Here is a 27,842-nt window from a genome sequence, read left to right on the forward strand (position 1 = left end):
GATCCTGCTTTGCTGTGGCTGTGGCATGGGCCAGCAGCTGCAGCTCTAATTCGACCCCTACCCTGGGAACTTCCATATGCCACAGGTGCAGCCCTAAAAAGACATAAATAAATAAATAAATAAATAAATAACAACAGGTAGTGTTTCTCAAGTGTTTACCATGTGTTATATACTCTAGTAAATGTTTTACCTGTGGATAAATTTTGTGTATAGTTGTGGTCTGTGGGTTTAATTGTGTATATGTGTACTGGGAGTTCCCGTCGTGGCTCATTGGTTAACGAATCCGACTAGGAACCATGAGGTTGCAGGTTCGAGCCCTGGCCTTGCTCAGTGGGTTAAGGATCTGGGATTGCCATGAGCTGTGGTGTAGGTTGCAGACTCGGCTCAGATCCGGCATTGCTGTGGCTCTGGCGTAGGCCGGTGGCTACAGCTCCAATTCGACCCGTAGCCTGGGAACCTCCATATGCTGTGGGAGCAGCCCAAGAAATCGCAAAAAAAAAAAATCGTGTATATGTGTACAATTGTGGAAAATACTTCAATATGCAGTGTTGTGTTTTGTGTAATTGTGTGTGAATGTGTGCAATTTTGCTTTGTGGATTTACATATCTGTAGAATTTTCGTCTGTGATGGCTGAATGAGCTATTGTGTTTTATTTCTCCCTGAGGTGAGTGCTACAAGTGCTCCTAACTCTGGGGTGCTAACATCTCCCAGTTACTTGGATGGATGAAAGGGTGGATGGATGAATGGATGGATGGACAGATGACTGGAGATGGATGGATGAATAGATGGATGGATGGACAGATGGATGGATACACGGATAGATTAATAGGTGGATGGATGAATTGGTGGAAGGATGGGTGAGTAGATAAAGGGATGAATGCGTGGAAGGATGAATGGGGAGATTGATGGGTGAATAGACAGATGGGTGGGTAAGTGGATGGGTACATAGATGGATGAGTGGCTGAATGAATGAATGGAAGGATGGGTGTGTGGACGCTCAGGGAGAAGAAGGGCCTCAGTGCAGAGAGTCCCTTACCAAGTCAGAGGCTATAAGTGAACTTGAATCCAGATCCCTTGCCTTTCCTGTACTACCTTCTGGGGCTGGGAGGGCCAAAGCAGCCTGTGCCATCTGGCTTCTGTCTGCCAAAATTTCACACTTCCATGACCTTCACCAGGTTTCCCCAGGAATTGAACGTGGGTAAAATCAGTGCCGAAGTGATGTGGAATCTGTTTGCCCAGGACATGAAGTATGCCATGGAGGGTGAGTCCCCTCCCACCCTCCTATCTCTCAGTCTGGCTATAGCAGGTCTGTGCCTCTGTGTCTCCTTAAGGCTGTGAGAGCCCTGGACCCTCGTGCCTGAGATCAGACACCAGTGATGGCCAGAGTAGGCACTTCCAAGTCAGAGAGTGGCAGACCCTCCTGGCTAAGCTGCCCCTTTGCTTCCCCCACCAGAGCATGATAAGCATCGTCTATGCAAGAGTGCCGACTACATGAACCTCCACTTCAAGGTCAAATGGCTCTACAATGAGTATGTGGCAGAGCTTCCTGCCTTTAAGGACCGAGTGCCTGAGTACCCTGCGTAAGTCCCCTGCCCCAAACCCAAGCCAGACATACAGCACTGACAGCTAGACTGATTCTCAGGCTGGGATGGGGGTGGGGGTGGTGGGTTTAACCTCCTCAGAGTTCTCTGGGTATCAGGGGTATGGGTAGGGTGCAAACCCAGTGTTCTCCATTCTCAGCCATTGGACTGTGGACTCCTATAGCCAGACAATTAATAATCACAAGTATCAGGAACTGTGCTGAGCAGTCTCACTTCTCTCTTCTAATTTAATGCTTTCACCTATTCTAAGAGATGGCAGTGTCGTCATTCCCATTTTGTGGCTTAGAAAATAGAGGATAAAATGCTGAAGGATTTGCCCAAGGGGACATCCAATTAGTGACGGAGCTGGGATTTGAATTCGGGATGTCTGACTCTTTGGCTGTGTTGGAGAGTGGGATGGTGGTCACCATTTGCCAGGGACCTACTATGTGCTGTGTCAGGATCTCAGAGAGTAAACCCACATGCTTACGAGTAGTTTATCAACCAAGATTCCCACATGTCTGGGCCTTGCCCTGACAATGGTCACTCAGTCCATTTCACAGGTGAAGCAGCCAAGGCCTGGTACAGGAGGGAACAGGGTATTGGCCATCCAAGTCCATAGGGTGAGTTTTCAGCAAAGAGACAGCAGGGCATCATCCCAGCTCTCCATTCCAGGTGGTTTGAGCCCTTCGTCATCCAGTGGCTAGATGAGAATGAGGAAGTGTCCCGTGATTTCCTGCATGGAGCCCTGGAGCGAGACAAGAAGGATGGGGTGAGAAAGCTGATCTGCTGCCAAGCTCCCAGTCAGCCCACAGTGGCCTCACTACTTCTAGGGTCCATTGGGATTCAGTCTAGGGGTAACACATACCCTTGGGATGAGGCCAGTCTCTGAAAGGTGTCTGCCATCTTTGTCTTGTTCACAGTGTTGAAAGCCTTTTGTTCATCCAACAAATGAATGAGAGTTTAATCAAGCCCAACCCCTCCCTGATCTCAGTGGTTCTTGATGGGCTTGTCTACCTCTAAGTCTTGGCTCTAACTTGTACACTATCCATCTTACTATCATCCCAAGGCATGGCCTCTGGCTCTCACCATGGAGAGCAGGAGGGTTGAGCTCTGGGCACCATCCAGCTCTGACTTCTCTCCTCCCTCCTGATGCAGTTCCAACAAACTTCAGAGCATGCCCTGTTCTCCTGCTCCGTGGTGGACGTCTTCTCACAGCTCAACCAGAGCTTTGAGATCATCAAGAAACTCGAGTGTCCTGACCCCCAGATCGTGGGGCACTACATGAGGCGCTTTGCCAAGGTTTGGGACTGTGGATGGGGTCCAGTGGGGGATGGAATAGGGTCAAAGTTGGGGTTGGAGTTGAGGTCAGAATTGGGATCAGAGTCAGGGCTGGTGCTGAGGTTGAGATTGCAGTCAAGGTTGGGGTTGGTGATATGACATCACTAGTATTGAGGTGGGGATTGAGGTCTGGGGTTTGTCAAGCCATAGAGATTGGAGTTGTGGTTGGAATTTGAGGTGGGGGGTTGGGTCGAGGTTAGGGCTAGTGATATTATTGAGATTGGAGTTGAAGTTTGGATCAGGGTTTGGGCTTAGGTTGAGATCAGGGTTGTGGTTAAGTTGGAGTTGAATTTGGAGCTGGGGTCAGGGTTAGGGATGGGGTCAAGGTTGGGGCCAGATTTAGGATTACTATTAGGATGGGGGTTTGATTGGGCACTGAGGTTGTAGTGTTGGGATTTATACAGAATGTGAGCAGGTGTTTGGGGTATGTTTGAAGGTTGGGGTTGAGGTTCAGCTGGATTGGCTTTAACCTTGGGTGGAATTGAGGATTTCAGATAGGAATGGGGTTTCCATTTGGAATTGAGTTATGCTTGTGGTTGGAATTGGGTTAATATGATGGTTGGTTGCTCTTAAACAGAGCTGGGTCTACATGGAACAATCATCTTCATCTGGAAGTGCCCTCATCTTGGCCAATGGATATCCTGGGTGGAGAATTCACTCAACCCAGTGGTCTATTGTAGGTGCCAATAGGGGTTCAGGTTCATCCCTGATCTCAGTGGTTCTTGATGGGCTTGTCCAGGCCTGGCCTTTTGTCTCACTCACCCTCCGTGTCCTCCCCAGACCATCAGTAATGTGCTCCTCCAGTATGCGGACATCATCTCCAAGGACTTTGCCTCCTACTGCTCCAAGGAGAAGGAGAAAGTGGTGACCTGCGGGGGTCCCTGTCCTGTCCCCCCTAACCCCATACCATAGCCCCAGAGTTCCATCCTTCCCTGGGCTCTGATAGCTGTGTCTGCATGTGTGTCCAACTGTGTGTGTCTTTATGTCTGACTGAGTGTGTCTGAGGGGATCTGGAGGTGAGCAGACATGCCTTCAGCGTGTCATCGATTGCTGGGAATGAGACCTTCAGGGTGTATGTATGCGAGCTTGCAGTGTTTTGAGCCCATGTAGAAGAATACTCGCGTGTGGCAAGAACCCCTTTTCCTGGCCTCTCTCCTGGACCCAGCAGGTCCAGCCCACCTGGCAGGAAGTCCTTCTTCCCCTTGTTGGTCCCCAGAGACCCCCTCCTCCAACACTCCTAGGACTCTGATGCCAAATGCAGTCCTCCATTCTTAGATGGCCCTATGGGACCGCAGCTTCCTCCAGACCCAAACCTTATAACCATCTGAGGTCCCTAATGGGGGGAGGAGGGCTCTGGGGAAAGGTCCTGAGCTCTGACTCCCTGCTCTGTTTCCATCCCCAGCCCTGCATTCTCATGAACAACACTCAGCAGCTTCGAGTTCAGCTAGAGAAGATGTTCGAAGCTATGGGAGGGAAGGAGGTGAGGCAGGGCCCGAGCAGGGTCGTCATCATCTCCGTGTTGCCGCCGGTCCCAGAGCTCGTACCTAATGCATTCCGGTTCTGCTACTCCTTCAAACCCCAGCAAGAGGCTTAACTGTCTGGGCCTTGGTTTCCTCTCCAGCCCCTTGGTATCTCTTTCTTTGGGTTGGATAGGAAAATGCCCTGTACCATGTGGATACCCTCTAAACCTGACCTGACATCCCTTCTCCTTCCTTAGCTGGATGCTGAGGCCAGTGACATCTTGAAAGAGCTGCAGGTGAAACTCAACAATGTCTTGGATGAGCTCAGCCGGGTGTTTGCTACAAGGTGGGGGCATCTCCAGGGCAGAGGGCCAATGGGAGGGGACAGCCTCCAGACCTCTGAGCCTGGCACATCTGGAAACTCAGCAGATGTAGGGGTGAAGACCTCAGGCTTGGAGCTAGACAAAGCTGAGTTCAGTCCTAGCTTCACTGCTTATTAGCTGTGTGGCCTTGGGTGAGTTAACCTCTCTGGATCTTAGTTTACCCATCTGTAAAGTGGGGATGGTGATAATAATAGTACCTGAGTAGGACTGTGTGATGAAGTGAACAACACAGGTAAGTGTCTTAGATTGGTGTCCAGTTCTGCAGTTACTCCCTGATGCTGGTGATAAAAGGTCCACAGATCAACATTTGTGGCCTCATACGGCCTTTGTTCCAGAAGCCAGGGGAGTCTGATCTGAGCTCTTCCTCTCTTTGTCCCCAGCTTCCAGCCACACATTGAGGAGTGTGTCAAGCAAATGGGTGACATCCTTAGCCAGGTGAAAGGCACAGGCAATGTGCCAGCCAGTGCCTGCAGCAGTGTGGCCCAAGATGCCGACAATGTGCTACAACCCATCATGGACCTGCTGGACAGCAAGTAAGCCAGGCTAAGGGGACTGTGTCTGCCAGGGAGGGCTCCAGGGTGGGGCCTCAGAAACCGGGGGGCCAGCCTGGAGAGGACACCCAAGTCATGTTTACTGGGTGGTGGTTGGACGGTGTGGATGGGTGGATAAGTGGAGGCATGAAGGGATGGAAAGATAGGTGGGTTAATGATTGGAATGATTGGTGGGTAAATATTTGTATGGATGAATGGATGGTATTTGGGATGGATAAATGACATGAGGGATGAGTGGGCAGATGGATGGGTAGATTAAAAAATAAATGCTTAGAAAGCTAGATGGTATTTGGGATGGATAAATGACATGAGGGATGAGTGGGCAGATGGATGGGTAGATTAAAAAATAAATGCTTAGAAAGCTAGATGGAGGGTATATGGATAAAAGGATGGATGGATGGATGGATGGATAGTTGGGTAAATATTTGGATGGATGAATAAGTGTTTAGAGGATAGGTGGATGGATATATGGATGGGAGGATGGAAGGGAGGAGGGGGGGAAGTGAGGGAGGAAGCATTAAAGGTTGGGGGAAGGATGGTTTGGTAGGTTGAGTGGATCCATTGCTGGAAGGGTCATGGTGGAGTGCCCTCTCTCAACCCCATACATCCAATCATGAACTCTTTGTTATTTTCCTTCTCAAGTCTGCCCCTCTTCCTACCGTTTCCTTCTTCTCCCTTCTGAGCATGGTCCTAGCCCCCTCATAGTCCCTGGTCTCAACCTTCCTGTTCCAGTTCATCCCTTATTCTGTTCTTTCAAATAGGAAAATCTGGTGCACACCCACCAACCCCCGCCTCTCCCCATGGCTCCAATGCCCTCATGCTGAGGCCTAGGCTTTTGTCCTAGTCTTTAAAGCCCCAGCCAAGTCTGGCCTCTGCTGACCTGTCCAGCCACCATTCACTCTTCTCCCCATGCCTCATGCATTGTAGCCTTATCAGACCACCCAGGGGTCTCCGTATAGGCTCTGTGCCCTCTTGCACGTCCATGGAATGCCTTCCCACCTTGCCCATGTGTTGAGGGGAAGAGGCTCCTCAGGTTTGGGCCAGCCAGACTCTCTCAGACCTGCCCCTTGCCCCCAGCTTGACTCTCTTTGCCAAAATCTGTGAGAAGACAGTGCTGAAGCGAGTGCTGAAGGAGTTATGGAAGCTGGTCATGAACACCATGGAGAAGACCATCGTCCTGCCGCCCCTCACCGACCAAACGGTGAGGCCCACAGGGGGCCAGAGGGGACACTTGGGCCACCTCCTCTTTGGGAACCCAGAGAGCTTCAAAAGCATTGGGGCTTAGAGGTCATCCAGGCACCGGGGCCACCTAAGGATCATGGAAGCCACCATGGGCCAGCAGAGCCATTCAAAAATCAGCAAGGTCACACCTGGGTCCAAAGTCATCAAAAGGTCAAAGAGGTTATTCAGGTGATTTAAAGGACAAAGAGGTCAAGAAGAGTAAAGAGATGTCATAGGTGCCACACATGGGTCAAGAAATTATTCAGAGGTCAGAGATCACGCAGAAAACAGAGAGGTCAGCTTGGGAATCAAGGCCATTCATGGGTCACAGAGGTTATAGGGGTCAGTGGGTTCATCAGGGAGCTTTGGAGTTCAATCAAGAGACAAAGAGAAGCGATACCTGGACTTCAAAGATCAGAGACTAGGAGAACAGGGGTTTCTGGGAGGTCAACCAGAGTTCATGGAGAGCATCCAAGGTCATAGAGGTCAAGCAGAGGTCAGAACCAGTGCCTCTGGTCTGAGACTCTCTGGGAACAACCCAGAGAAAGTGATCCACAGGGATCAGGCTGCTGTGAGGGGGTGGGGAAAAGGCCTCGTCTTTGGAGGGCTGTGGTGGAGCGTGGGTGCCCCCCCTCCCCGGGAAGTGTTGAGGGCCCGAGGACAGTGATGGCACACAGTTGATGGCACAGCACAAAGTGGGAGGACGTTTCTTCTGGGTGGATGAAGGAGGCTTGGGAGGGTGGGTGGCAGCCACTTAAAGGCATCTGACCTCCCACTGCCCACTAGCCTCCTCTGGACTTAGCTGGGCTGGGGCGTGGGGTCCACCCCTGGGTGCCGTCTCCGCCCCCTCCCTGGCCATCCTGGGAGACTTATGGTGACTTATTCCCCCCTCCCCCACCGCCCTGCCCCCATCGCGGCTGACAGATGATCGTAAGTAGAGGCCCCTCTGTCCGTCTGTCTGTCCGTCCGCTCTGTGTCTGGACTCGGCCCACCGCGTGGCTGCACCCCTCCCCCCACCCAGCGCCCCCTCCTCCCCCACTGGCCCCCCCCTACCCACTGTCCCACCTCCCGCCTAGATGTGCCTATGTCTGTCTGGGGCGGGGCATGGGGAGGGGGCGGGGCCGGGAGGGGAGGGAGGTCACGCCCCAACACCCCGCCCCATTATAAGTATGGAGGAAGGGCCTCCTGCCTCCAGAAAATGCCCCCCACCCCCGACCCTCGGCCAGAATCTTCACACCTGCCCACGGCCTTTAGTTAGAATTCACCCTTACTCTTTACTCCCAGACGCCACTAGGGTACCTGGGTCTCTCCTCAAAGCTAGAAAGTAGTACAAAGTCAGTGGAGCTTCTCTGACCTCCTTTGGGCTCTGAACTGCTAGCAGCCACTCAGAACACAAGCCCTTATCACCCTGAACAACGCAGACCCCCCCTCCCACCCCTGCCTGCCCTACTCCCACCACACATACTAACCAACACACAAGAATCCCAGACACACACCCAGGCACCCAGGTGGGGGATGATGATGTTTTGATTCTTTGGTGTCATGTAGACTTGGCGTCAAATCTCAGCCCAGCCGTTCTCTCTCTGTGACCTTGGGAAGTCACTTCACTTCCCAACTTCCATTTCCCTGTCTGGAGAAAGAGGTTAGTTGGAGCAGCTCTCTGAAGGTTAGGAGAACCAAACAGGATGATGCATTAAAGTTCTCAACTCAGTGACTGACTGAGGCAGTGCCCACTAAATCAGAGATAAAATTATTGGTGGTGGTAGAAGTCAGTAGACACATACCAGAACAGAGATCAGTTAAAACCACTTTATAATCCTCTTTCGTGGGCCAGATAGACAAGGCTATTACAAGATATCACCTTGTCAGAAGTGTGCTCCTGCTTATCTCACTTCTTGTGGCTGTAGTCTGGGTCTTTGGCTGTAACCACATGGTGACAGCATACCCAACCACAGACAATGCATTTGTGGGCAGAGAGCTAAGGGAATTCACATTTATTGAGGATTTCCTGTATTCCAGACCTTATAGCTCTTGTTTCTGCTCACCTTCAGGGCACCCCTTTGAGTGAGATAGATATAATTATTCCCATTTTGCAGATGGGAAAAGCTGAGGCTCAGAGAGGAGGAGTCACTTGCTCAAAGCCAGACAGTAAATATATGCCAGAATCAGGATTCAGATTCAGGTCTATCTGAATATGGAGCCCATTTGCTTTCCTGCTGACTCAAGAACAAAGAGCCTTATATGTACAGTAAAGGTAAACGGATTATATTTGGGCAGGGACCTCTGTCTCTGTATTTCTATTTCTCCTTCTCTCTGTCTCTGTCTCTTTCTCTTTCCTGTCTCTCTGACTCTCTCTCTGACTTTTAAGAGTCAGTCATTAAAGCACACACACAATGCCCCCAGGAAACCTGTCACCAGCCCCCTGTGCAGTTCAGATGCCCTTTGCCTCCTGCCCCCCTGAGTATATGTGTTATCACCCTGGGTTCCCACCCTGCACAGTTTGCTAGGTTGATCACCCTGTGACATTGTCTCTGCAGGGCACCCTCTTGAGAAAACATGGCAAGGGATTAGAAAAGGTAATGAGGACCTCATCTGTGCTGAGGTCCCAAGTGCTGGTGTTTGGGCACATGTGTGTGTGTCTGTTTGCATGGGCAGGAAGGTCAGCTGGGGGTCGTGGGTGAGAGGTGGGTGTTCTATCCAAGTCCCACAAAACCAGAAGTCAGAAACGAAGTGATTCCCCAAGAACAGGGCTTGGAGTAGGTGTGTACGTGTGTGCACAAACAGCTCCTGGCCTCTCACAATACCCAAAGGGCTTATTCCAGCCCTGGGCTCAGCTCTAAATTCTGTGCCTTCAAGAAGGACTGAGACCCTTGATAACTGCCCTGGGCTGAGACATGTTTTGGTTTTTATGTAAATTTTTTGTTGTTCTATTTTTTTTTTTTTGGTCTTTTTGCCTTTTCTAGGGCCGCTCTTGTGGCATATGGAGATTCCCAGGCTGGGGCCTAATCAGAGCCTTAGCCACCAGCCTACGCCAGAGCCACAGCAACGCAGAATCTGAGCCACATCTGCGACCTACACCACAGCTCATGGCAATGCCAGATCCTTAACCCACTGAGCAACCTCATGGTTCCTAGTCAGATTCGTTAACCACTGTGCCACGATGGGAACTCCAATTTTTTGTTGTTCTAATGTGTGTTAGTTGTAAGGAGATTGGAGCTGCGGCCACACATGAACAGTTGTCCTTTCTGTGCACTGGTGTATGAGTTCTCTTCCCTGTGTGCACACAAGTGCATGCTGCTTCATGAACACGGGTTGTAGGGCTTCCCAACTCACTCATCCAGCCCTGTGGGGGGGGCACATTTCAATATGTCAGACACCATATACATGTATGTGCATTCCCATAGAGACAGAGAGTGCGTGGGTTTGTGTGTGTGTGATTGTGGACATGCGTACAAGTGTTTAGTAGTGCACTTGTGTATTCTAGCTCATGAGTTCTTCTGCATGTGTGTGTGTCTTTGTATGCTGATCCGGGTGTGTGTGTGCGTAAATGCTCTGGGTATGTGTCTGTGTGTTGAGTGAACTTGTGAAACCTTGTCAGTACCTTTCTTTTAGAGTCAGGCCTGGCGGGGGTTGGGGGAGTAGAGACCCTGAGCCCTCTCTCTTCTTTCCCCTCCCTAAGCCATCCCATCTCGGGACAGGCTGGATGTGGGATTGGGTACCTCTCCCCAGGCGATAGGCTAATTCTAGCCTCCTGGTAGTCCAGAGTCTGGCCTTAGGTCCCCATCAGGGGACCAGGGAAGATGCCAATCTGGGGAGGGTGTTCTGCATTAGACCCAGAGCCTGGGAGGGAGCTCGTGGGCTGTGCTTTGAGGGGGCAGGGAAGTCCCACTGAGTATCCTCTCAGCAGCCACCCAAACTCTGACCTCCGCCTGATTCTCTCCACAGGGCAGGGTGAAATTGCCAAGCCACTCAGATGTAAGACCAGCTTCTCACTGTCTGTCTGGCTCCTACCCCCGTCCCTCCCTCTACCCCCCACCCTGTGCCTCTTTCCACCTCTGTGATCCGTGCCGTCCGGGGGTGTACTGTGACCCTATCTGTTGGTCTCTTTTACCTTTGTCTGTCTGGCTTGCTCGTGAGGGGTGGTGGGCGGAGGGTGGCAGGTGGGGAGGAGGGTGCAGCAGGGGAAAACCAGGCCCAGACAGCTGGGCTCTTGAGTGACTGTGCGTCATGACAGGCTCATGGAATCACAGACAAGGAATAAGAAGAGTAGTGACAGCCAGGATGAGAAAAATAATACCAGCAGTGGAAAGGTGACCAGATCCCACTGGCCAGTTTGGAAAACCATCAGTATGGAGTTCCCCTTGTGGCTCAGTGGGTTAAGAACCTGACATAGTGTCCATGAAGATGTTGGTTCAATCCCTGGCCTCGCTCAGTGGGTTAAGGATCCAGCGTTGCTGTAAGCTTCAGTGTAGGATGAGGCTTGGATCTGGCATTTCTGTGGCTGTGGTTGTAGGCCAGCAGCTGCAGCTCCAATTTGACCCCTAGCCTGGGAACCTCCATATGCCTTAGGTACAGCCCAAAGAAAGAAAGAAGAAAAGAAAAGAAAAAAGAAAAAACCATCAATGTGATTCCAAATATCCCAGCTGTAAATGGCCCTCCTCCCTGCTTAGCTCTGCCCAGGACCCCCAGACCATCCCAGGATCCAGTAATTCAGAATTAATAACCTCCCTGATCTCAGCTGCACCCCCACCCCCTGAACTAATGTAGGTCCCCCTATTAGCCAGGGGAGGAAACTGAGGGCTCAGAAAGGGTGGTGACATGCCTCAGGTCATCCAGCATAGTAATAGAGGAGACAGAACATGTGACTTCCTGGCCAGGACCCTGTCTCCCCTAGTACTGCCCATGACCTTGAAACCAAATGATGATAATAACCATGAAGACTGAACAAAGACATTTTTGGCTCAGATAAGCCACAAACTGGATGTGATTTCCCCCATCAAGATGGGAAAACTGAGGCTCAGAGAGGTTAAATGACTTGCCCAGGGCCACACAGCAGAGCTGGGATTTGAACCCAGGCCACCTGGCTCATCAGAGCCATAACCAGGATGTCATCTCGCTGATGTCTGTTCTGGGAAGGAGTGGGGGGTGGGTACTGAGGTGTGTGTTGAAGGGGAGGATTCTTCCTTTTAAAAGGTCAGATTAACCATCCACCCCAGATGACTGGGGAAATTCTCCCACAGAGGGAATGGGCCCCTCGGTGGGTGGTGGGTTTCACCAGAGCCCATCCCAAGGTTTCCACAAGGCTCCTTGATTTGGGGCTGGCTAGCCCTGCCCACACCCACAGACACTATCTTGGGTTCCCCCCACCCACTCCTCCTCACAGCCTGCTCTCTTTTCTTTGTTCCACAAACCTGGGGTTGTAGTGGAGGTGGGACAATGGGTAGCATCCCCAGGGCACTGGGATTTCTGGGGACAAGGTCACCATCTCCTCAGCACTTCCTGGGCGGCTCCGGACCTCTTTGATCCCAGGAACAAAACTATTGCCCTCCTCAGAGCCTTTGGACAAGAACCAAGATGGTGTCCAGGGCTGGGGTATCAGCGGGGACTTGGGGACTGGGCAGGATGACCCCCACACACACCCTCACCCAGGTTATGTCTGTTGTTACCTGCAGGGAACTCAGATGATCTTCAATGCAGCCAAGGAGCTGGGTCAGCTGTCTAAACTCAAGGTGAGGCCGGGATGGGAGCTAGGGACTGAGGTGGGGGGCTTCCTGGGGAAGAGATCCTAGTATACTGGCATGCTTTGTAGGTTCAAAGGACAGAAACCCTCCTCAGACTGGCTGAAGTGCAATTTATTTGCTCAGTGTACTACAAAGATGTGCAAGGTTCAGCTTCAGATATAGCTTGATCAAGAGTACAAATAACTGGAGTTCCCATTGTGGCTCAGAAGTAGCAAACCTGACTAGTATCCATGAGGACACAGGTTCAATCCCTCACTCAGTGGGTTAAGGACCAGTGTTGCTGGGAGCTGTGGTGTAGGTCACAGGTAAGGCTCAGATCCCACATTGTTGTGGCTGTGGTGTAGGCCGGGAGCTATAGTTCTGATTTGACCCCTAGACTGGGAACTTCCATATGCCACAGATGTGGCCCTAGAAAGAAAAAAGAAAAAGGAAAGGAAAAAGAAAAAGAATACGAATAACCTATTCAACAAATATTGAGCGCCTGCTGTGTGCCAGTCACATGCTGGACACCAGGGACACAATGATGAACAGACCCACTATCCAACTCCTCAGAGTTTAACGAGAATGAGACTTAGAGACAGGCAGATCCCCGAGGCAGAGTTTGCTCTGCCCACCTGGTCCCTCTCTCCATCCATCCAGGACCATATGGTAAGAGAAGAAGCCAAGAGCTTGACCCCGAAGCAATGTGCAGTTGTCGAGCTGGCCCTGGACACTATCAAGGTGAGAGGCCCCACCGCTGCCCATCCCAGGGTGTTAATTCATTCCATTTATAAACACTCTTTGATGACCCTTCCATATCAGTTTCAGGCTGGATGATGGCAGGGCCCTGAGGAGCCCTAGGCTGGATGTCAGCTGGATACAGACAACCCCAGCCCCATGGGGTCAGGACAGGGTAGAGGGAAGGATCAGAGAGCCCAAGGAGGGGATAGTAAGGGCTTTCCCGAAGATGGCATGTGGGAGGTGAGGTCTGAAGAATTTGTAAAAATTCAAAGGCAAAGCAAACAGAGCATTTCTAGGCAGGGAACCAGCTCATGCAAGAATGTGGAGAACATGAAAGGGGCTGTGGTCTCCATGAAATCCAAAGTGTGAAAACACTTCAAAGGAAATGTTTTGTTGAAATGAAGAATTACAGCAAGATAGGGTTGGCAGCATACAAAGGAGCGGTGGTTAAAGAAAACTCCTTGAAACCTTAAATCAAAGAAAGATAGGGAGCAGTTCCCACTATAGCGCAGCAGGTTAAGGATTCAGTTTTGTCTCTGTAGCAGCTTGGGTTGCTGTTGAGGTGCAGGGTCGATCCCCAGCCTGAAGCAGTGGGTTGAGGATCTCGTGTTGCCACAGCTCTGGTGCTAGGTGGCAGCTGCAGCTTGGATTCAATCCCTGGCTGTTCAGAGGCCTGGCCTCTCCGAGCTGTAGATCACTCATTGGCCTCAAGTGACAATCTGAAGCTCAAATGCTGAAGTCTCCTGGGGAGAAAAAAATACAAAAGACAGGAAGCAGGAATTCCAATTGTGGTGCAGTGGAAACAAAGCTGACTAGGATCCATGAGGACTCGGGTTTGATCCCTGGCCTCACTCCATGGGTTATGGATCCAGTGTTGCCATGAGCTGTGGTGTAGGTCACAGACGCGGCTCCGATCCTGTGGCTGTGGTGTAGGCTGGCAGCCATAGCTCCAATTTGATCCCTAGCCTGGGAAGTTCCATATGCCATGGGTGCAGCCCTAAAAAAAGAAAGAAAGACAGGAAGCCAACCATGGCAAAACAGAGTGTGGTAGTGGAGGCTAGGAGGCCCTTCGCATCAGTGAGCATAGTAAGTGCAAAGGCCCTGAGGCATGGTATGTTCTAGGGAAGACTTTTGGAGAGAAGGCTAGGACGTTGCAGTTTGGAGCCACAAAGGGCCAAGGAAGGGGTACAAGGCATGGGTGTTATTCTGAGTGTGCTGGGAGCCCAAGGGAAGGTCTGGGCTGGGGTGGAGATGGGGGAATAGCAGGGCCTGGGTGTTTTGAAGACCCTTCTGTCTCAGCAGATGGCAGCGGAGTGGGGGAGGGGCGTTGTGGCTGCCCAGCCCAAGGGGTATGAAGGGGGTCCCATTAGCTTTACCTCTTCCCCATCCTGTTCCCCACAGCAATACTTCCATGCGGGTGGTGTGGGTCTCAAGAAAACTTTCCTGGAGAAGAGTCCAGACCTGCAGTCCCTGCGCTATGCCCTGTCCCTCTACACTCAGGCCACCGACCTGCTTATCAAGACATTCGTGCAGACGCAGACCGGCCAGGGTAAGGAGCCACTGGTTAGCGTGAGGACAATCCCTGCCCACAGGGGCAGCCCAGGTGGGCAGCCAGGACCCAGATGATGCAACGGTGTAACGGCCGCCTTTGACTCACCTTCTCTGTGATGTCATGTGTCTGGGCAAACTGACAGCTCCGGGCCACGTGAGCTCCATGCTGTCGCGAGGCCAATGAGTGATCGACAGCTCGCAATGACGGGACTTCTGACGTCATTGGGCCTGGAGGGAATGCTATCTCCTGGGAAAATGCATGAAGTCATGGGGTCAGGATGTGATTGAAAGCTGTGGCCGGACCTCTGATGGATGGCAAGGACCAGGGAGTGACTGACAGCTACTAGAGTCAGGACTTCGACGCCATGATTCCAGGAAGTGGTTGACAGCTTTGCGGGAGGGACCCATGACGTTGGTGACTAAGGAGTGATTGACAGTTCTGGCATGGGCGGCATCTCTGACGTCATTGAGCCAAGGAATGATTGGCATCTCCAGGGTGGGACCTCTGGAGAACTGGTAGAAGGTCCCTGGGGAGGGACAGCAGCACTGTCGTGGCTAAGGAAGGACAGACAGCCCCAAGGATGGGAGGAACCCCGACGTGGAGGGGGCGGACGAAGAGGGAGTTCCCCGTTTCTCAAATTCTCTCTTTCTCTCTCTTCTCTTGCCTCTGTCTCCTGTCCCCTCTCTGAGTCACACACAGCAGCTGGGGCTGGGGGGCAGGACTCCAGGGTCCTCGTTCCCCTCCCTGGGGACTCTCCTCAAAATTGGCCCTAACAGTGCAGTCAAGGGAGAGAAGTTTGGCCGCTGACCCAGGCTTCGTTCTGGCAGTGGAAGAGGAGGCTGGGGTGAGGGGACCTAAACCCTGCGGCCACCAGCGGCCCCGTTCCCCGAGTCAGCCCAGGGCTGAGAGGGCCCTCCCTCCTCGGGCGCCAGGCCTCCGCTCTCAGCTTTGTGCCCAGCCCACGCTGCTGCTTTTAGTGTCCCTCCGTAGCGGGAGGCTGTCTGTCTGTCCGTCTGCAGCTGACGTTTCTCTCTCTCTTGTTTCTCCTCCCTCTCACTCGCCGCCCCCTCTCCGCGCCTCCCCTGCTCCCCGCCACGCCACGCACACTCGCCCTCCATCCTCGCCTCTCGCTCGCTCGTCTCTCCCCCCACCACTTCTCCCTTCCCTCCTTTCTCCACCTCCCCCCCCCCGCCCCCCCGTGATTAGTCCATGGTGGAAAAGGGACTAGGTTTACCCTTAGTGAAGACATTTATCCTGAGAAGGGTACGTGCTTCCGCCGCCCGCCCGCGCCCGGTGCCCGGTGCCTGGTGCCTGCGCCCCTCCCGGCCGGGCTAGTAAAAGGCCCGTCCTTCCGCCTCCCTGGTCTGCGGGGCCCCGCCTAGGCCCGACTGACTGCGGGAGGGCCTAGGCGGACAAGGGGGAAGGACGGCTTGCTGGTTCCACATGGTGAAGGAGAAGCCATTCGAGTCAGAATCTGTTTCTAGCTAGGTGCTTCTCTTAAACCAGATCCCAGGTCCCCAGGACAGGTGTTTGCCAGGTTAAGAGCCGGCTCAGATTCCAGCTCTGCCACTCCGCAGTTGGGTGCCTCAGGCAACCGGCTGCCTCCAGAGCCTCAGTTTTCTCATCTGTAAAATGGGAACAGTCACAGACCCTAACTATAGCTTATTTTTTGGATTAGATAAATTAAATTTAGAGCAGTTCCTGTCTTATACTACCTGGCAGCGATTGTTAGTTGCTGTTGTTTTGTTATTGCTATTATTACTATTTTCTGACCATAGAAAACCAATATTTTTCAGGTTCTAATGAGCCAGGCCTTGTGCCAATCATTTCTCAGGGATTCTCGAGAACATTCCTCCTGGTTTTCCCACAGGGTGGTCCATCATTCCATGGATGAGGAAGCTGAGTCTCAAAGGAGATTAAGCCCTTTGCCCAAGGAACCTCTCCTTCAGGGGGGCCTGGGATTTGGGGAGTGGGTGTGGGGTTGGGACAAGCATACAGAGGCCTGGGAAAACCCTTCCCCTTGGAGCCAGCAAACCACGGGATGGGGGTGCCCAGCACTGCCCCCCTCCCCCTTCTTACTAGCTTTGGCCATGATCTGACCCTTCACCCCACCCACCACTGTCCGACTCTCCCCTGGCACCCCTCAGTCTGGCCCGGATTGAGCTTGCTGTGAAGCATCAGCCTGGGGTGGGGGTGGGGAGGTGAGGCTGAGCATGTGACTGGTTGGGGGAAGAGGGTTGGGCGCCTGAGATGACAAGGAAGGAGCCTGGGGTGGGCAGCAAAGATGAGAGGGTGCACGCCCCAATACTGGGGTAATGGGGGTCTTCAGGTCCCTCTGCCCCCCTGAGCCTTGGTCACTTCCCGCCCAGCACCAGGTAACCCGAACAACCTTGGACTGACCCATTCTCCTTCCCCACCCCCACCCCCACCCCTGACTTTCCCCCTGTTCCTCCCCCCATGCATGGGGTGCTCCAGGCGTGGGGAGCTTCCTGAAGGGCAGGGGAGGGGCCTGGTGGGGGTGCTGGCGGTTACAGGTCCCCAGACCCCACAGGATGCCCTCCCAGAGTCACAGAGGGAGGGATGGGGTCAGAAGTTTTTGAACTGCTCCTTCCATGATCCCCATCAGAACCAATCAACAGGATCCTTGTCGTGGCCAGAAACTGAAGCATACATTACCCTGACTCAGGCAGACTAGAGAATTTGTGAGCCTGCAACTGAAAGAGTACAGATTGATTTGGCATCGGTAATAGCTGGATCCAGAGTCTCCAACAATGCCATTGGTCATTGGTTTCTGTTGTGACCTCTGTGGGGTGGATGCTCCATATACAGGGCAAAGTCAGCCTTAACAGCTTAACACCAGAGAGAGACTCTTTTCTAGGGGTTACAGCAAAAGTCCCAGGGCCAATGCCTATTTGCCCAGCTTGAGTCACATGACCATCCCTGAGCCAATCACTGCAGCCATGTCTAGGGAATGTTCTGAATGGGCAGCTATGGCTAATTTAGCCATAACTGAAGTGTGAGCTGGAGCCACAAGGTCTGAGGTGAGGTAGGAGCATTTCTCAGTAGAAACTCAAAATGGCCTATTGGAAAAGGAATGGCAGGGATAATAAAAAATGCCTCTACAAGCTGTCACTTCAGGGGAAGTGAGAACCCTGGGTCATGTTATCACCGAGTATTGGAGGAGTAGTGAAGAAGCCCATGAGACTGGAGCAGAGCTGGCAAGTGTGAGCGTGGAGGGAAGTGAGGCAGGAAAGGTTATGGCAAGGACATATCAGGAGTAACATTGCAGGTCACAAAAAAGGACTTTTATTATTGCAGCATGAGATGGGAGCCCCGGGAGATTTTTGAACAGAGGAAGGACATGACTGACAGGATTTCTCTGGCTGGTGCATTGAAAGAAGCTGAGAAGGGTGAAAGAGAGAAGGCTACCGCAATAGTCCAGGTTGGCCAAGTTGGCCCAGGGACAACTATTGGCCTAGTTTGGGTCACATGACCATGCCTGAGCCAGGCACTGCAGCCACCACCAGGGAATGCTCTGATTGGGCGGCCATGGTTAATCTGGCCATACCTGAAGTGTGAGATGAAGCCACAGGTTGTTGGGTGCTAGACCAGGATGGAGGCCAAGGAGGTGTGTGAGATTCTGTATTTTGAAGGTAGAGATGTCAGGATTTTCCACTGTACCAGTACTTAGGGAGGAAGTGAAAACAAAGAAGGGGTTGAGGACTGAGGTGCAAGTTGTCCCAACAGTTTGAAGATTGACAGAGGAGGAGGAAATGACAAGAGAGGGTGAGAAGGAGTGACTAATCTGTAGGATGAGAACCTGGAGAGTGTGGCTTGGTTGCAGTCAAGAGGAGAAACTGAGGCACAGGAAGCCAGGATGTCAGATGCTGCTGAGATGGTGTGTAAGACGAAGGCTGAGTTTGATGACAGGGAATGAGAAAAAAGACAGACACTCAGCTCAGAGAAGTTGAAATCACATGACAAGGCAGTGAAAGGATAGAACCCAGGATTCTGGGCCTCCTCAAGAACACCCATCATCCCAGCTTCCTCTCAGTGCCACCCTGTCATGGCTGATGACCTGGTGCCGCCAGCACATGGGTGGGAAGCAGTCCAGGTCCTTTATGGTGGGTAGGAAAGAATGAAGCTCACAACAAGCATCCTTCCCTGCCCCGCCCAGGCTCGGGTGTGGAAGACCCTGTGGGTGAAGTCTCCGTCCACGTTGAGCTCTTCACTCATCCAGGAACTGGGGAACACAAGGTCACAGTGAAAGGTGAGTAGCCTGAGGTGGGAGAAAGAGTGCCTCAGCCAGGATGCACTAGGTTCTAAAACAGAAACCAAACTCAGACTGGCCTTAAGGAAGAATTTTTTTTTTCCTTAAAACAATTTTTTTTGGAGTTCCCATCGTGGCTTAGTGGTTAACGAATCCGACTAGGAACCATGAGGTTGAGGGTTCGATCCCTGGCCTTGCTCAGTGGGTTAAGGATCCAGCGTTGCCATGAGCTGTGGTGTAGGTCGCTGACGCAGCTTGGATCCTGCGTTGCTGTGGCTTTGGCTTAGTCCGGCGGCTTCAGCTCCAATTTGACCCCTAGCCTGAGAATCTCCATATGCCGCAGAAGCGGCCCTAGAAATGGCAAAAAGCAAAAAAAAATTTTTTTTCATAAAACTGAAAATTCCAGAAGTAACCACCTTCAGGCATGGCTGGATCAAGGGGTGCAAACAGTGTTTTAAGACTCAATTCCACTTTATCTCTCTGCTCTTCGTTCCTTTTGTTGGCTTTTATTTTCTAATTAGAACACAGACTGGGCTGTTTTAGCTACGTCCTAAAATAACAGTGGCATAAACAAAATAGGTGAAATGAATTTTTTTCTGAAGTAACTCCAAGGACAGTCAACCCAGAGCTAATGTGGAGACTTCACAGTGTTGGGGATCCAGGCCTCTATCATCTTTTGTTGTACTTTTATCCCTAATGTGTTTTCTTCTTCTGTAGAGTCCCTAAGAACTCAGACCCCACCTGTATGCCAGCCTGCAGCTAGGTGGAGGAGAAAGTTTAGGACATTCTCCCTGCCTTGTTAAGCCACAAGCTGAAAGTTTTATGCATCACTTCCTCTCACATCTCACTGGCTGGAACTTAGTCATATGGCCACACTTAGCTACAGAGCATGCTGGGAAATGTAGTCTTTTAGACTAGCTTCAAAAACTAAAGCTGCCTACTTGGGGATGGGGTGGGGACCCTAACCAGTCTTACCCTCTACTTCCCCCAACAGTGGTGGCTGCCAATGACCTGAAGTGGCAGACTTCTGGCATTTTCCGGCCATTCATCGAGGTCAACATCATTGGGCCCCAGCTCAGCGACAAGAAACGCAAATTTGCGACCAAATCCAAGAACAACAGCTGGGCCCCTAAGTACAATGAGAGCTTCCAGTTGTGAGTCTGGGATACTTTGGGGAGCATGGAAAGGGGATAGATAATGTATGAGCCTCAGGGTCCACTAGGCAGGAGGGATGTCTGGTGGGCCAATGATATCTGGGGACAGGAAGGATCACATCATAGGTAGGGGTACTAGGAAGAAAGGCACTTTAGTGCATGAATGACATCAGTGGGAGGGACACAAGGATGGAGGAGACCACCTTGGAGGGCAGACAGGTCCCAGAGTGGGTAGTGAGTATGATATAACACTATGATGAGTGCTCATGAAGGGAAGGGGAAGTCTGTCTGGGCTGAAGGAGCTTGTTGGGCAGAACCATTTCTGGGGCTGGAGATTCTGGTCTAGTTAAAAGGGGTGGGTAGTCCTGATGGGGTAAGAGACTTGTGGCTGAGGGGCTGAGGGGTGGATCTCCTAGAGTCAGCAATGCACCTTGTCTGGGATATTGGGGCAGGTCATCTGGAGGAGTCTGCTCTGGGGAACAAGAGTGGAGTGTGGCTTGGTCCAGGGCATGGGAATATGGGACACTTGGGTAGGGCTGGGATCCACATATAGATGGGGCTTCCTAGTGAGCAAGAATGATCTAGGTGTGGGCCATCAGGGGTCTAGAGTAGCAGATGGCCTGGGGAACAAGGTGTATAAAAGGGATACCTGGGGTGGGGATGGGGGTCGATGGATCTTGGGTCAGGTGTGAACCTCACTGGGGCAGGGTAACACTGGAGGATGTCCTTGGGGGACAGAGTGCAGAGGAGGAAGGGTCATCAGAGCTCAGGGGCCTTGAGGGACAAGAGTCAGGCCAATCCTGTCAGGGGAGAGCTCTTGATCAGAGGCTTTGGAGAGGTAGGCCACCTGAAACACTATGTAGGAGCAAGAACACCACCTACTAGGGAGCAGATGTCCCCTGAGGTGAGTCCAAGTGGGTGAAGGCTAGGAGTGCAGCCTGGGAAGAAGATGCAAGAGATGGGTGTGGGCATAGTCTGAAAGGAGTGAGCTCTTGACCAGCCAGTATCAGGGCAGGGTCCAGCATCACTGAGGAGGTGGAGGCTGCTGGAGTGGGTAGTCACCTGTGGTAAGACATTAGGGCAGGGAGAGGGCATCTTGTGGGGGTGGGGGTGGGGGTTAAGAGGGGTGGTCCAGGGAGCATGGGGGAGGGGCCACAGCAAGGAGAGAACTTGGGTTCAGGTGGGAGGCTGGTAAAGGGGCTTCTTTGTGCCATATCTGGGGGCAGAATGGTGGAGGCAGCCAGCTGAGGTGGGTGCTGGTATCATGGAGTGGGATAAGATCCACTGACCCCCATCCCTACCCCAGGTATCCCCTCTGTACACCCTGTTCCCCAGGCCATCTGCTACTCTAGACCCCTGATGGCCTTCACCTAGATCACTCTTGCTAAGAAGCCCCATCTATATGTGATCCCAGCCCTACCCAAGTGACCCATATTCCCATGCCCCGAATCAAGCCACACACCACTCTTGCCTAGCCAGAGGAGCCTGGGGGAAGAGTCTCTTGGGATGGGGATGTGGAATGGCTGGGGCTTGAAGTAGGCTGGTGGCTTTATTGGGTGAGGAGAGAAAGGAGGAAGAGAGACTTGGAAGGGACCATGCTGGGGATGGCAGTTTCCCCGCTGACTTGGGCGTGGTCCAGCGGGGTGGGGCCCGACCTAGGGTGGAAGCTCACGAAAATGGGAGGATCACTCGATGTGGGCGTGGCCCAGTTCGGGACACCCGGCTTGTGGGCGTGGCCGGTAGGGAGGTAGTGTCACCCGTAGGTAGGGTGGGAGGGACCTGTTCTCACGCATTTCCATCTCGCAGCACGCTGAGTGCCGACGCGGGCCCGGAGTGCTACGAGCTGCAGGTGTGCGTCAAGGACTACTGCTTCGCGCGCGAGGACCGCACGGTGGGGCTGGCCGTGCTGCAGCTGCGCGAGCTGGTCCAGCGAGGGAGCGCCGCCTGCTGGCTGCCGCTCGGCCGCCGCATCCACATGGACGACACGGGCCTCACGGTGCTGCGCATCCTGTCGCAACGCAGCAACGACGAAGTGGCCAAGGAGTTCGTCAAGCTCAAGTCGGACACGCGCTCCGCCGAGGAAGGCGGTGCCGCGCCTGCCCCCTAGTGCGGGACGCGCGCGGCCGAGCCAACACTGCGCTTGCGCAGAGCATGCGGGGTGGGGCGGCGCCTGCGCGCTAGGACTTCCGAGAGGGCGGGTCTCTGCTGAGGGCGGACTGCCCCTGCGGCTTAGATTTAGCTTCCCCTTCTGGGGAAATGTGAATGGCAACACCCTGTCCCCTCAGGAGGCCACGGCCTAGGGCGCAGGGAAGGAAGAAGCCACCTTCCCCCTACTTGAGGCCACGTCCCCAGCGTCTAGGAGGCCTTTCGAGCTGAGATGGGAGGAAAACTCGCCCCCTATAGAGGAGGCTAGGTCCCAGGGGTGTGGTACTGGGAGGCCTCCCCTCCTGCCCCCTGGAAAAGCCATAAATAAGATGGGTCCCCAACTCTTGGGGCCCAAGACCAATTTGCCAAGTATAGAACTCTCAGCTCCCTCGAGGGGCGGGCCCTGGGCAAGGGGCAAGGGCTTCCTGGAGCGCCCCCTGGGTTGGTCTGTGGGCTGGAGGGTTAGGATGGTGGTTGGAGAACATCCGTGGATCGGAGACCCTTTTGATGTTTGTGCAAAAAAATAAACGGGGAGCGGGGGAGGATGGGATTTCAAAAGCACATGCGCCCTCGGGCGCCCAAACCCTGGAGGTCAAGGGGACAGCTCTGGGGCACCCATGCTGCCCCCACTTCCCTGTGGAGGGTTGCCTCCCCTTTTCCCCCCACATACCCAGTCCTCATATTATAGAATTCAACCCATCCATTTGACAGATTGCAAAACCGAGGCCAAAAGAGATGCTTGAGACATGGCCGAGGGTCCCAGTGCCATACCCTCCCCACTCCCTTTGGCCTGTGTGCCCCATCCGAAGGGTGAGCTGAGATCGGATGACCCGATACAGCTCCCCAGTTGCTGCTAACCCCCTTCAGGGGACCTCCCCTAATCCTTAAAGGGATGGGAATCCTGGGCCAAGGCCCTCAGTGCCCCCTCCCACCTCTGGCTGCCAAGCAAAACCCCTGCCCTCAGCCCTTTCCAAGGGGGAGATAACCTGAGAACTCTCGACCTGCCAAAAAAAAGAGTGAAGATGTGGGATTCCCTGGACCCAGCCCCCAACCCCAAGCCCTCCTTCCTCCCTTAGAATGCTCCAGTCAGGAAAGAAGAGAGACCAGAAACTAGGGTGTGTGTGTGAGAGAGAGAGAATATACAAACTTACTGGGAGCTTACTCCCCCAGACCTCATTCATTCATTCAGACACACAGGCCACAGAATATCCCCAGGTGGGGCCTCTAGATGCCTGGAGCTCTTCTCTATCAGAGATGATGAAGCAGTTTGGCCAGAGTCAAATTTCCCCATTTTATCTCACACAGGCATTTTGGGAAAGTTTGACATGACTCATCTTTGCTCAGGATCTGCTTTTCTACCATGGACCAGTGTGTATATGCCATGATTTTTTTCTGCCGGATTGATAAGTACAGGGTTGTGCTGGGTTAGGGAGAAATCGAAACATAGGGATGAGATGAGGAGTAACTGGGCTCCTGGAGTTGGGATGGGGGGGCTACATCAGATAGGGAAGGTGGGAAGGAACAACCAACTGGAGAGAAAAGAGTGCCAGGCAGAGTGAATAGCAGGTGCAAAGGCTAAGAGGTGGGCTGACTTGAAGCATAGCCAGGTCAGCCTGGCTGGGGTTAAGTCAGCTAGGAAGGGGATGGGGGACGGTAATGAGATAGGGGAACTTTGCCTAGGTATCAGAACAGGTGGGGTCTTGTACATCACCCTGAGGAGTTTTGATTTCACCCTAGGTTGAGTATTTAAAAGGAGAATTTAAAGCTGAAGAGAGTCTGGATTTCAGCTTTCAAAATCTCCCTGTGGCTACCTCGTGAAGAATGGAATGAGGTGGTGGTGGGTGGTGGGGGAGAGGGGGCGGGCAGGGACAAAGTACTTTCAAGACACTGAAATTAATTCTTGGGAAGATTTTGGAGGATGTATTAAAAAGAAAAAGTGAACTCTACCTTAGATGAACCCCAGAATCCCTAGGTACAGAGAAATCCTAGTTGTGCACTGCCCAAGGGTTTGGCACCTGTAAGGAGGCCATGTGCAAACTGAATGTTGCATGTTTATGGTGATGGTTTCCCGTTATGTGAACAAGAGTCTGGAAGAAGCAGCAGTATTTTCTAATTTACCTGGAAGTATTTTAATGTGTCCCCTAACTTCAGGCAGTTTTCAGTGACTGAAGGTTCTGAACCAGAGATGAGGACAAAGTTCTCATTCAGGACAGTCGCGGGGGTGGGGGGGGGCACGGTGCCAAGGGCAAGGGACAGGCTGGGAGGTGGCTTGGAGGGAACTTGGAGTCTCCTTCCTAATGACTAAGAAGCAGTTTTGAACTGAGAGGTGGAGGTGGACTGGATGGTTGACTTGGGGTTGAGAACACCAGCAACACCCAAGGGAAGGTAATCTGTGATCTGGGGTGGGCTCTGAAAAATTATTTGGATGACTGGCAGGAAAAGGGGGAGTTGAGCTGCTGCTAGAGAGAGCCAAGGTGTTTCCAAAAAAATTCACTGTGAGGCTCTCTGGTCAAGGCATGTGTGCGTGTGTGTGTGTGTGTGTGTGTGTGTGTGTGTGTGTGTGTGTGTGTGTGTGTGTGTGTGTAGGGTTCCCCAGTACTGGCCTAGGCACGTGGAAAGAACCTCAGGGAGTATTTATCGAAGTACTTTTTCTGACTCCCAGGCAAGAACTGTTATGGAAACTTCCTCCTTTCCCCCCTCCCGGCCCCGCCCAAGAACTCTTACTTTTTCCTCAAAACCTATCACAAATATTCCCTCCTGATTCTCGAACCCCTCAGAACTTCCCCAGCCTCTGTCTCTGATGCCATGGGGGTGTCTTTGAAAGGCTCTCTTTCCCCCTAGATGGGGGTATGTGGCCTCTTGAGGGCCCCAAGTTTGCCCAGCACAGGCTGGGCACAGCAAGGTGGCAAGGAAAGAAGGACTGGTTGAGTTATGTCTCACGCAGGGGGCTCTGCTTGTGTGCCTGCGTATCCGGGTGTGTGTCTATACCAACCTTTCCCTCCCACACAGATCTGGGCACACAGGAGGTGTTCTAGCCAGACTGGTCGAGCCACAGGACACACAGGAAGGAGAATGGAAGTGCTTGAAATCCAGACATTCCTGTATTAGAACAACAAGGCTCGGAGAGGCACAGGGCTTTCCCCAAGGCCAGCCAGCATTAGATGATCCCTTTGAGCTTTCACCACTTTGTCCAAGGTTCTGAGCCCAGCCAGGATTTGGGGGACTTCATTTGGACCTCTCTCCATGCCAGGAGATCACCCCAGAGTTCTGTGGTTTGTGGAAAGGATAAAGTAGGGGTGTAGTGGGATGGGGGTGTGTGAGACACTGAAGGACATCTTGATAGAGGCAACCCCCCCCCTTCAAAAGGGACAGAGACACTGAGTAAGGACACGAAGAGAGAAGAGAAGGGAGAGCTGAAATTGACAGAACATTGTAATCCACTATAGTTTTAAAAAACAATAAAAATCTTAAAAAAGGGGGGGGGAGGGAAAGACAGAGAGAGGGGCACAGGGGAAAAATAAGGAGGGTAAGATCACCCCCAGTTGGGGACAGCCAGAGCTGTGAAATGGAGAGAGACTCAGAACTGGGGAGATGGATTGACAGACAAGAGAGAAAAAGCAAAATCTGTTCTCTCTGGCTCTCATCTCAAAGGGTATACCTAAAATGAGGAGGTGCCCAGCTGTCCACCCTAATCCTGGCTCTCAGGCACCAACCTGGAACCTCACCGTGCCCCCATCAGAGATGCAAAAAAACACAAAACCTTAACACCCAACCAGAAATCCTTGGGACCTCTCTTGGCTGGGACCTCAGAGACCTGTCCCCCACCTCCTGTGCTGTCCATTTTGCAGATGGGAACACTGGGGCAAAGTGGAGACAGCCCAGAGTTGCCCTAACTCTGCTGCCCAGGTGGAGAGGGAGGAGAGCTCCCTGGGAGGCTCATCCACATCATGACCCCTGCTGTCCTCTGAACATCCTTTCCTAAGAACTGTCAAGGACCAAAGTCATCTTTTGCTGACACATGTTGCTTTTCTCTTTGCCTTTTTTTTTTAAGAGACAAATCAAGTTGATGGTGTCGAGTAAGACCCCCTCCATCTCCCACCCCCGACCTGCCCCACCCAGCCATAGTGGCTCACTGGAGAGACACAGGTCACAGGCGGCAGGTCCCCATACATCCTCAGCCACTCAGCCAGGGGAACTCAGACCCCATCCCTGGCCCCGGCCCCCTGAGACCGCCCCCCCGAACCTGGCCATGCAGTCCAGGGAGGTTCTTCCTCCACACATCTTCTCTGAGCATGTGATTGCAAATGTAAATCAAAGCAATGTTTGTTTGTTTTAATTCCATCCTGTCAGTCCGGTATCTGCACAGATGCCCCCATTTCTCTGTAAATATGTGACTTGGAACAAATGTTTAAAAACCAATGAGAAGTGGTCATGAATGCATGGTGTTGAGATGTTTTGCACTATTCTGATTTTTTGGTCTCTGTAAAAATATTTTATTAACAGCAGACATTAAAAAAAGAAAAAGCACACAGCTTTGGATGTGTGGGTGGTGGCCTCCTTGCATCCCCATATTGGGAAAAAAAAAATGGAACATGTATTATGGGCAGCAGCTGTTGAACACACTTCCTGCCCATGAAAGCAATGCATCCACAACTACCATGGTGCCACTTTATGAAAGAGAAAAACAGACACAGAGAGGGGAGATATTTCGGAAGAGGCAGAGCCAGGATCTGAACCTAGGATACGGGGCAGCTGTTGCTCTTAGCTCAAGCAAGTTAAGACATAAATGCCAGCCAAAGATATACTCAAATTCAATCTGCATCCCCATGTTTGGGTTTGTTTGGTTTTGGTTTGGTTTGGTTTTTTTGCCTGTGCCTATGGCATATGGAAGTTCCCAGGCCAGGGAAAGAACCCGCACTACAGCAGCGACCTGAGCTGCTGCAGTGATAAGTCGGGCTCGCTGAGCCACAGAACTCCTGTTTTGTTTTTTGATGGAGCAGGTGAGAATCTCATTTCACAATCTTGAGTGTGCAAACAATGAAAATCTCATTTTTCTTTTTCTTTTCTTTTCTTTTTTTTTTTTTTTTTTTGTCTTTTTAGGGCCGCATCTGCATCATATGGAGGTTCCCAGGCTAGGGGTGGAATCAGAGCTGCAGCTTCCAGTCTATGCCACAGCCATAGCAATGCAGGATCCAAGCTGCATCTGAGATCTATACTACAGCTCATGGCAACACCAGAAGCTTAACCCACTGAGCGAGGCCAGGGATCAAACCCTCCTCCTCATGGATACTAGTCAGGTTCTTAATCCACTGAGCCACAATGGGAACTCTGAAACTTCATTTTTCTAAGCAGAATTTAACTTCTCTTTCAAGCCCCCATCCCACCAGGAGCAGAAATGGAATCTCACTCAACTCAGGATTTCCTCAGGAAAGGCAGGATCTCTCCCCTCCTAAAACCTGGGGTTGTGTCTACATTTGAGTGGCCAGGGCCAGGAGTATGGGATCCACCACTGGGAGTGAGTTTGATGAGTGCTTTTGGCTGCAAGTAACAGCCAAAAGGGCTAAAAGTAGAACAAAAATGGGGGTAAACCCCAGAGTTGCTGAGTTTAGGGTTTAGGGTTAGGGTTAGTTGCTTTCTGTGCTAGGAGGAATTTTGCTCTAATGCACTGAGTCCCACAGATGACACCATACCTATCTACTAGGGAGAGGCTTACTTCTGCCATTC

At 52.2% G+C, this 27,842-nt stretch overlaps 1 protein-coding gene across 1 annotated transcript in view; it reads left to right on the forward strand.

The window, feature by feature from the left end:
• The window catches only part of UNC13A (unc-13 homolog A), a 70,083-nt gene extending 46,148 nt beyond the window's left edge, over positions 1-23,935 (forward strand). Inside the window, exons 28-46 of the mRNA XM_047774660.1 lie at positions 1,176-1,261; positions 1,454-1,580; positions 2,256-2,352; positions 2,739-2,882; positions 3,702-3,785; positions 4,324-4,401; positions 4,639-4,727; positions 5,145-5,297; positions 6,393-6,516; positions 7,461-7,466; positions 9,074-9,112; positions 10,482-10,511; positions 12,209-12,265; positions 12,917-12,997; positions 14,399-14,546; positions 15,756-15,812; positions 18,727-18,819; positions 19,814-19,973; positions 21,780-23,935. Coding sequence (XP_047630616.1) covers positions 1,176-1,261; positions 1,454-1,580; positions 2,256-2,352; positions 2,739-2,882; positions 3,702-3,785; positions 4,324-4,401; positions 4,639-4,727; positions 5,145-5,297; positions 6,393-6,516; positions 7,461-7,466; positions 9,074-9,112; positions 10,482-10,511; positions 12,209-12,265; positions 12,917-12,997; positions 14,399-14,546; positions 15,756-15,812; positions 18,727-18,819; positions 19,814-19,973; positions 21,780-22,080 — 1,954 coding nt within the window. The 3' untranslated portion in view covers positions 22,081-23,935. The remainder of the gene's footprint in view (positions 1-1,175; positions 1,262-1,453; positions 1,581-2,255; positions 2,353-2,738; positions 2,883-3,701; positions 3,786-4,323; positions 4,402-4,638; positions 4,728-5,144; positions 5,298-6,392; positions 6,517-7,460; positions 7,467-9,073; positions 9,113-10,481; positions 10,512-12,208; positions 12,266-12,916; positions 12,998-14,398; positions 14,547-15,755; positions 15,813-18,726; positions 18,820-19,813; positions 19,974-21,779) is intronic.
• Positions 23,936-27,842: the final 3,907 nt, after the last annotated feature.

This window comes from Phacochoerus africanus, chromosome 4 (assembly GCF_016906955.1).
Source record: "Phacochoerus africanus isolate WHEZ1 chromosome 4, ROS_Pafr_v1, whole genome shotgun sequence".
In the NCBI taxonomy this organism is placed as follows: Eukaryota; Metazoa; Chordata; class Mammalia; order Artiodactyla; family Suidae; genus Phacochoerus; species Phacochoerus africanus.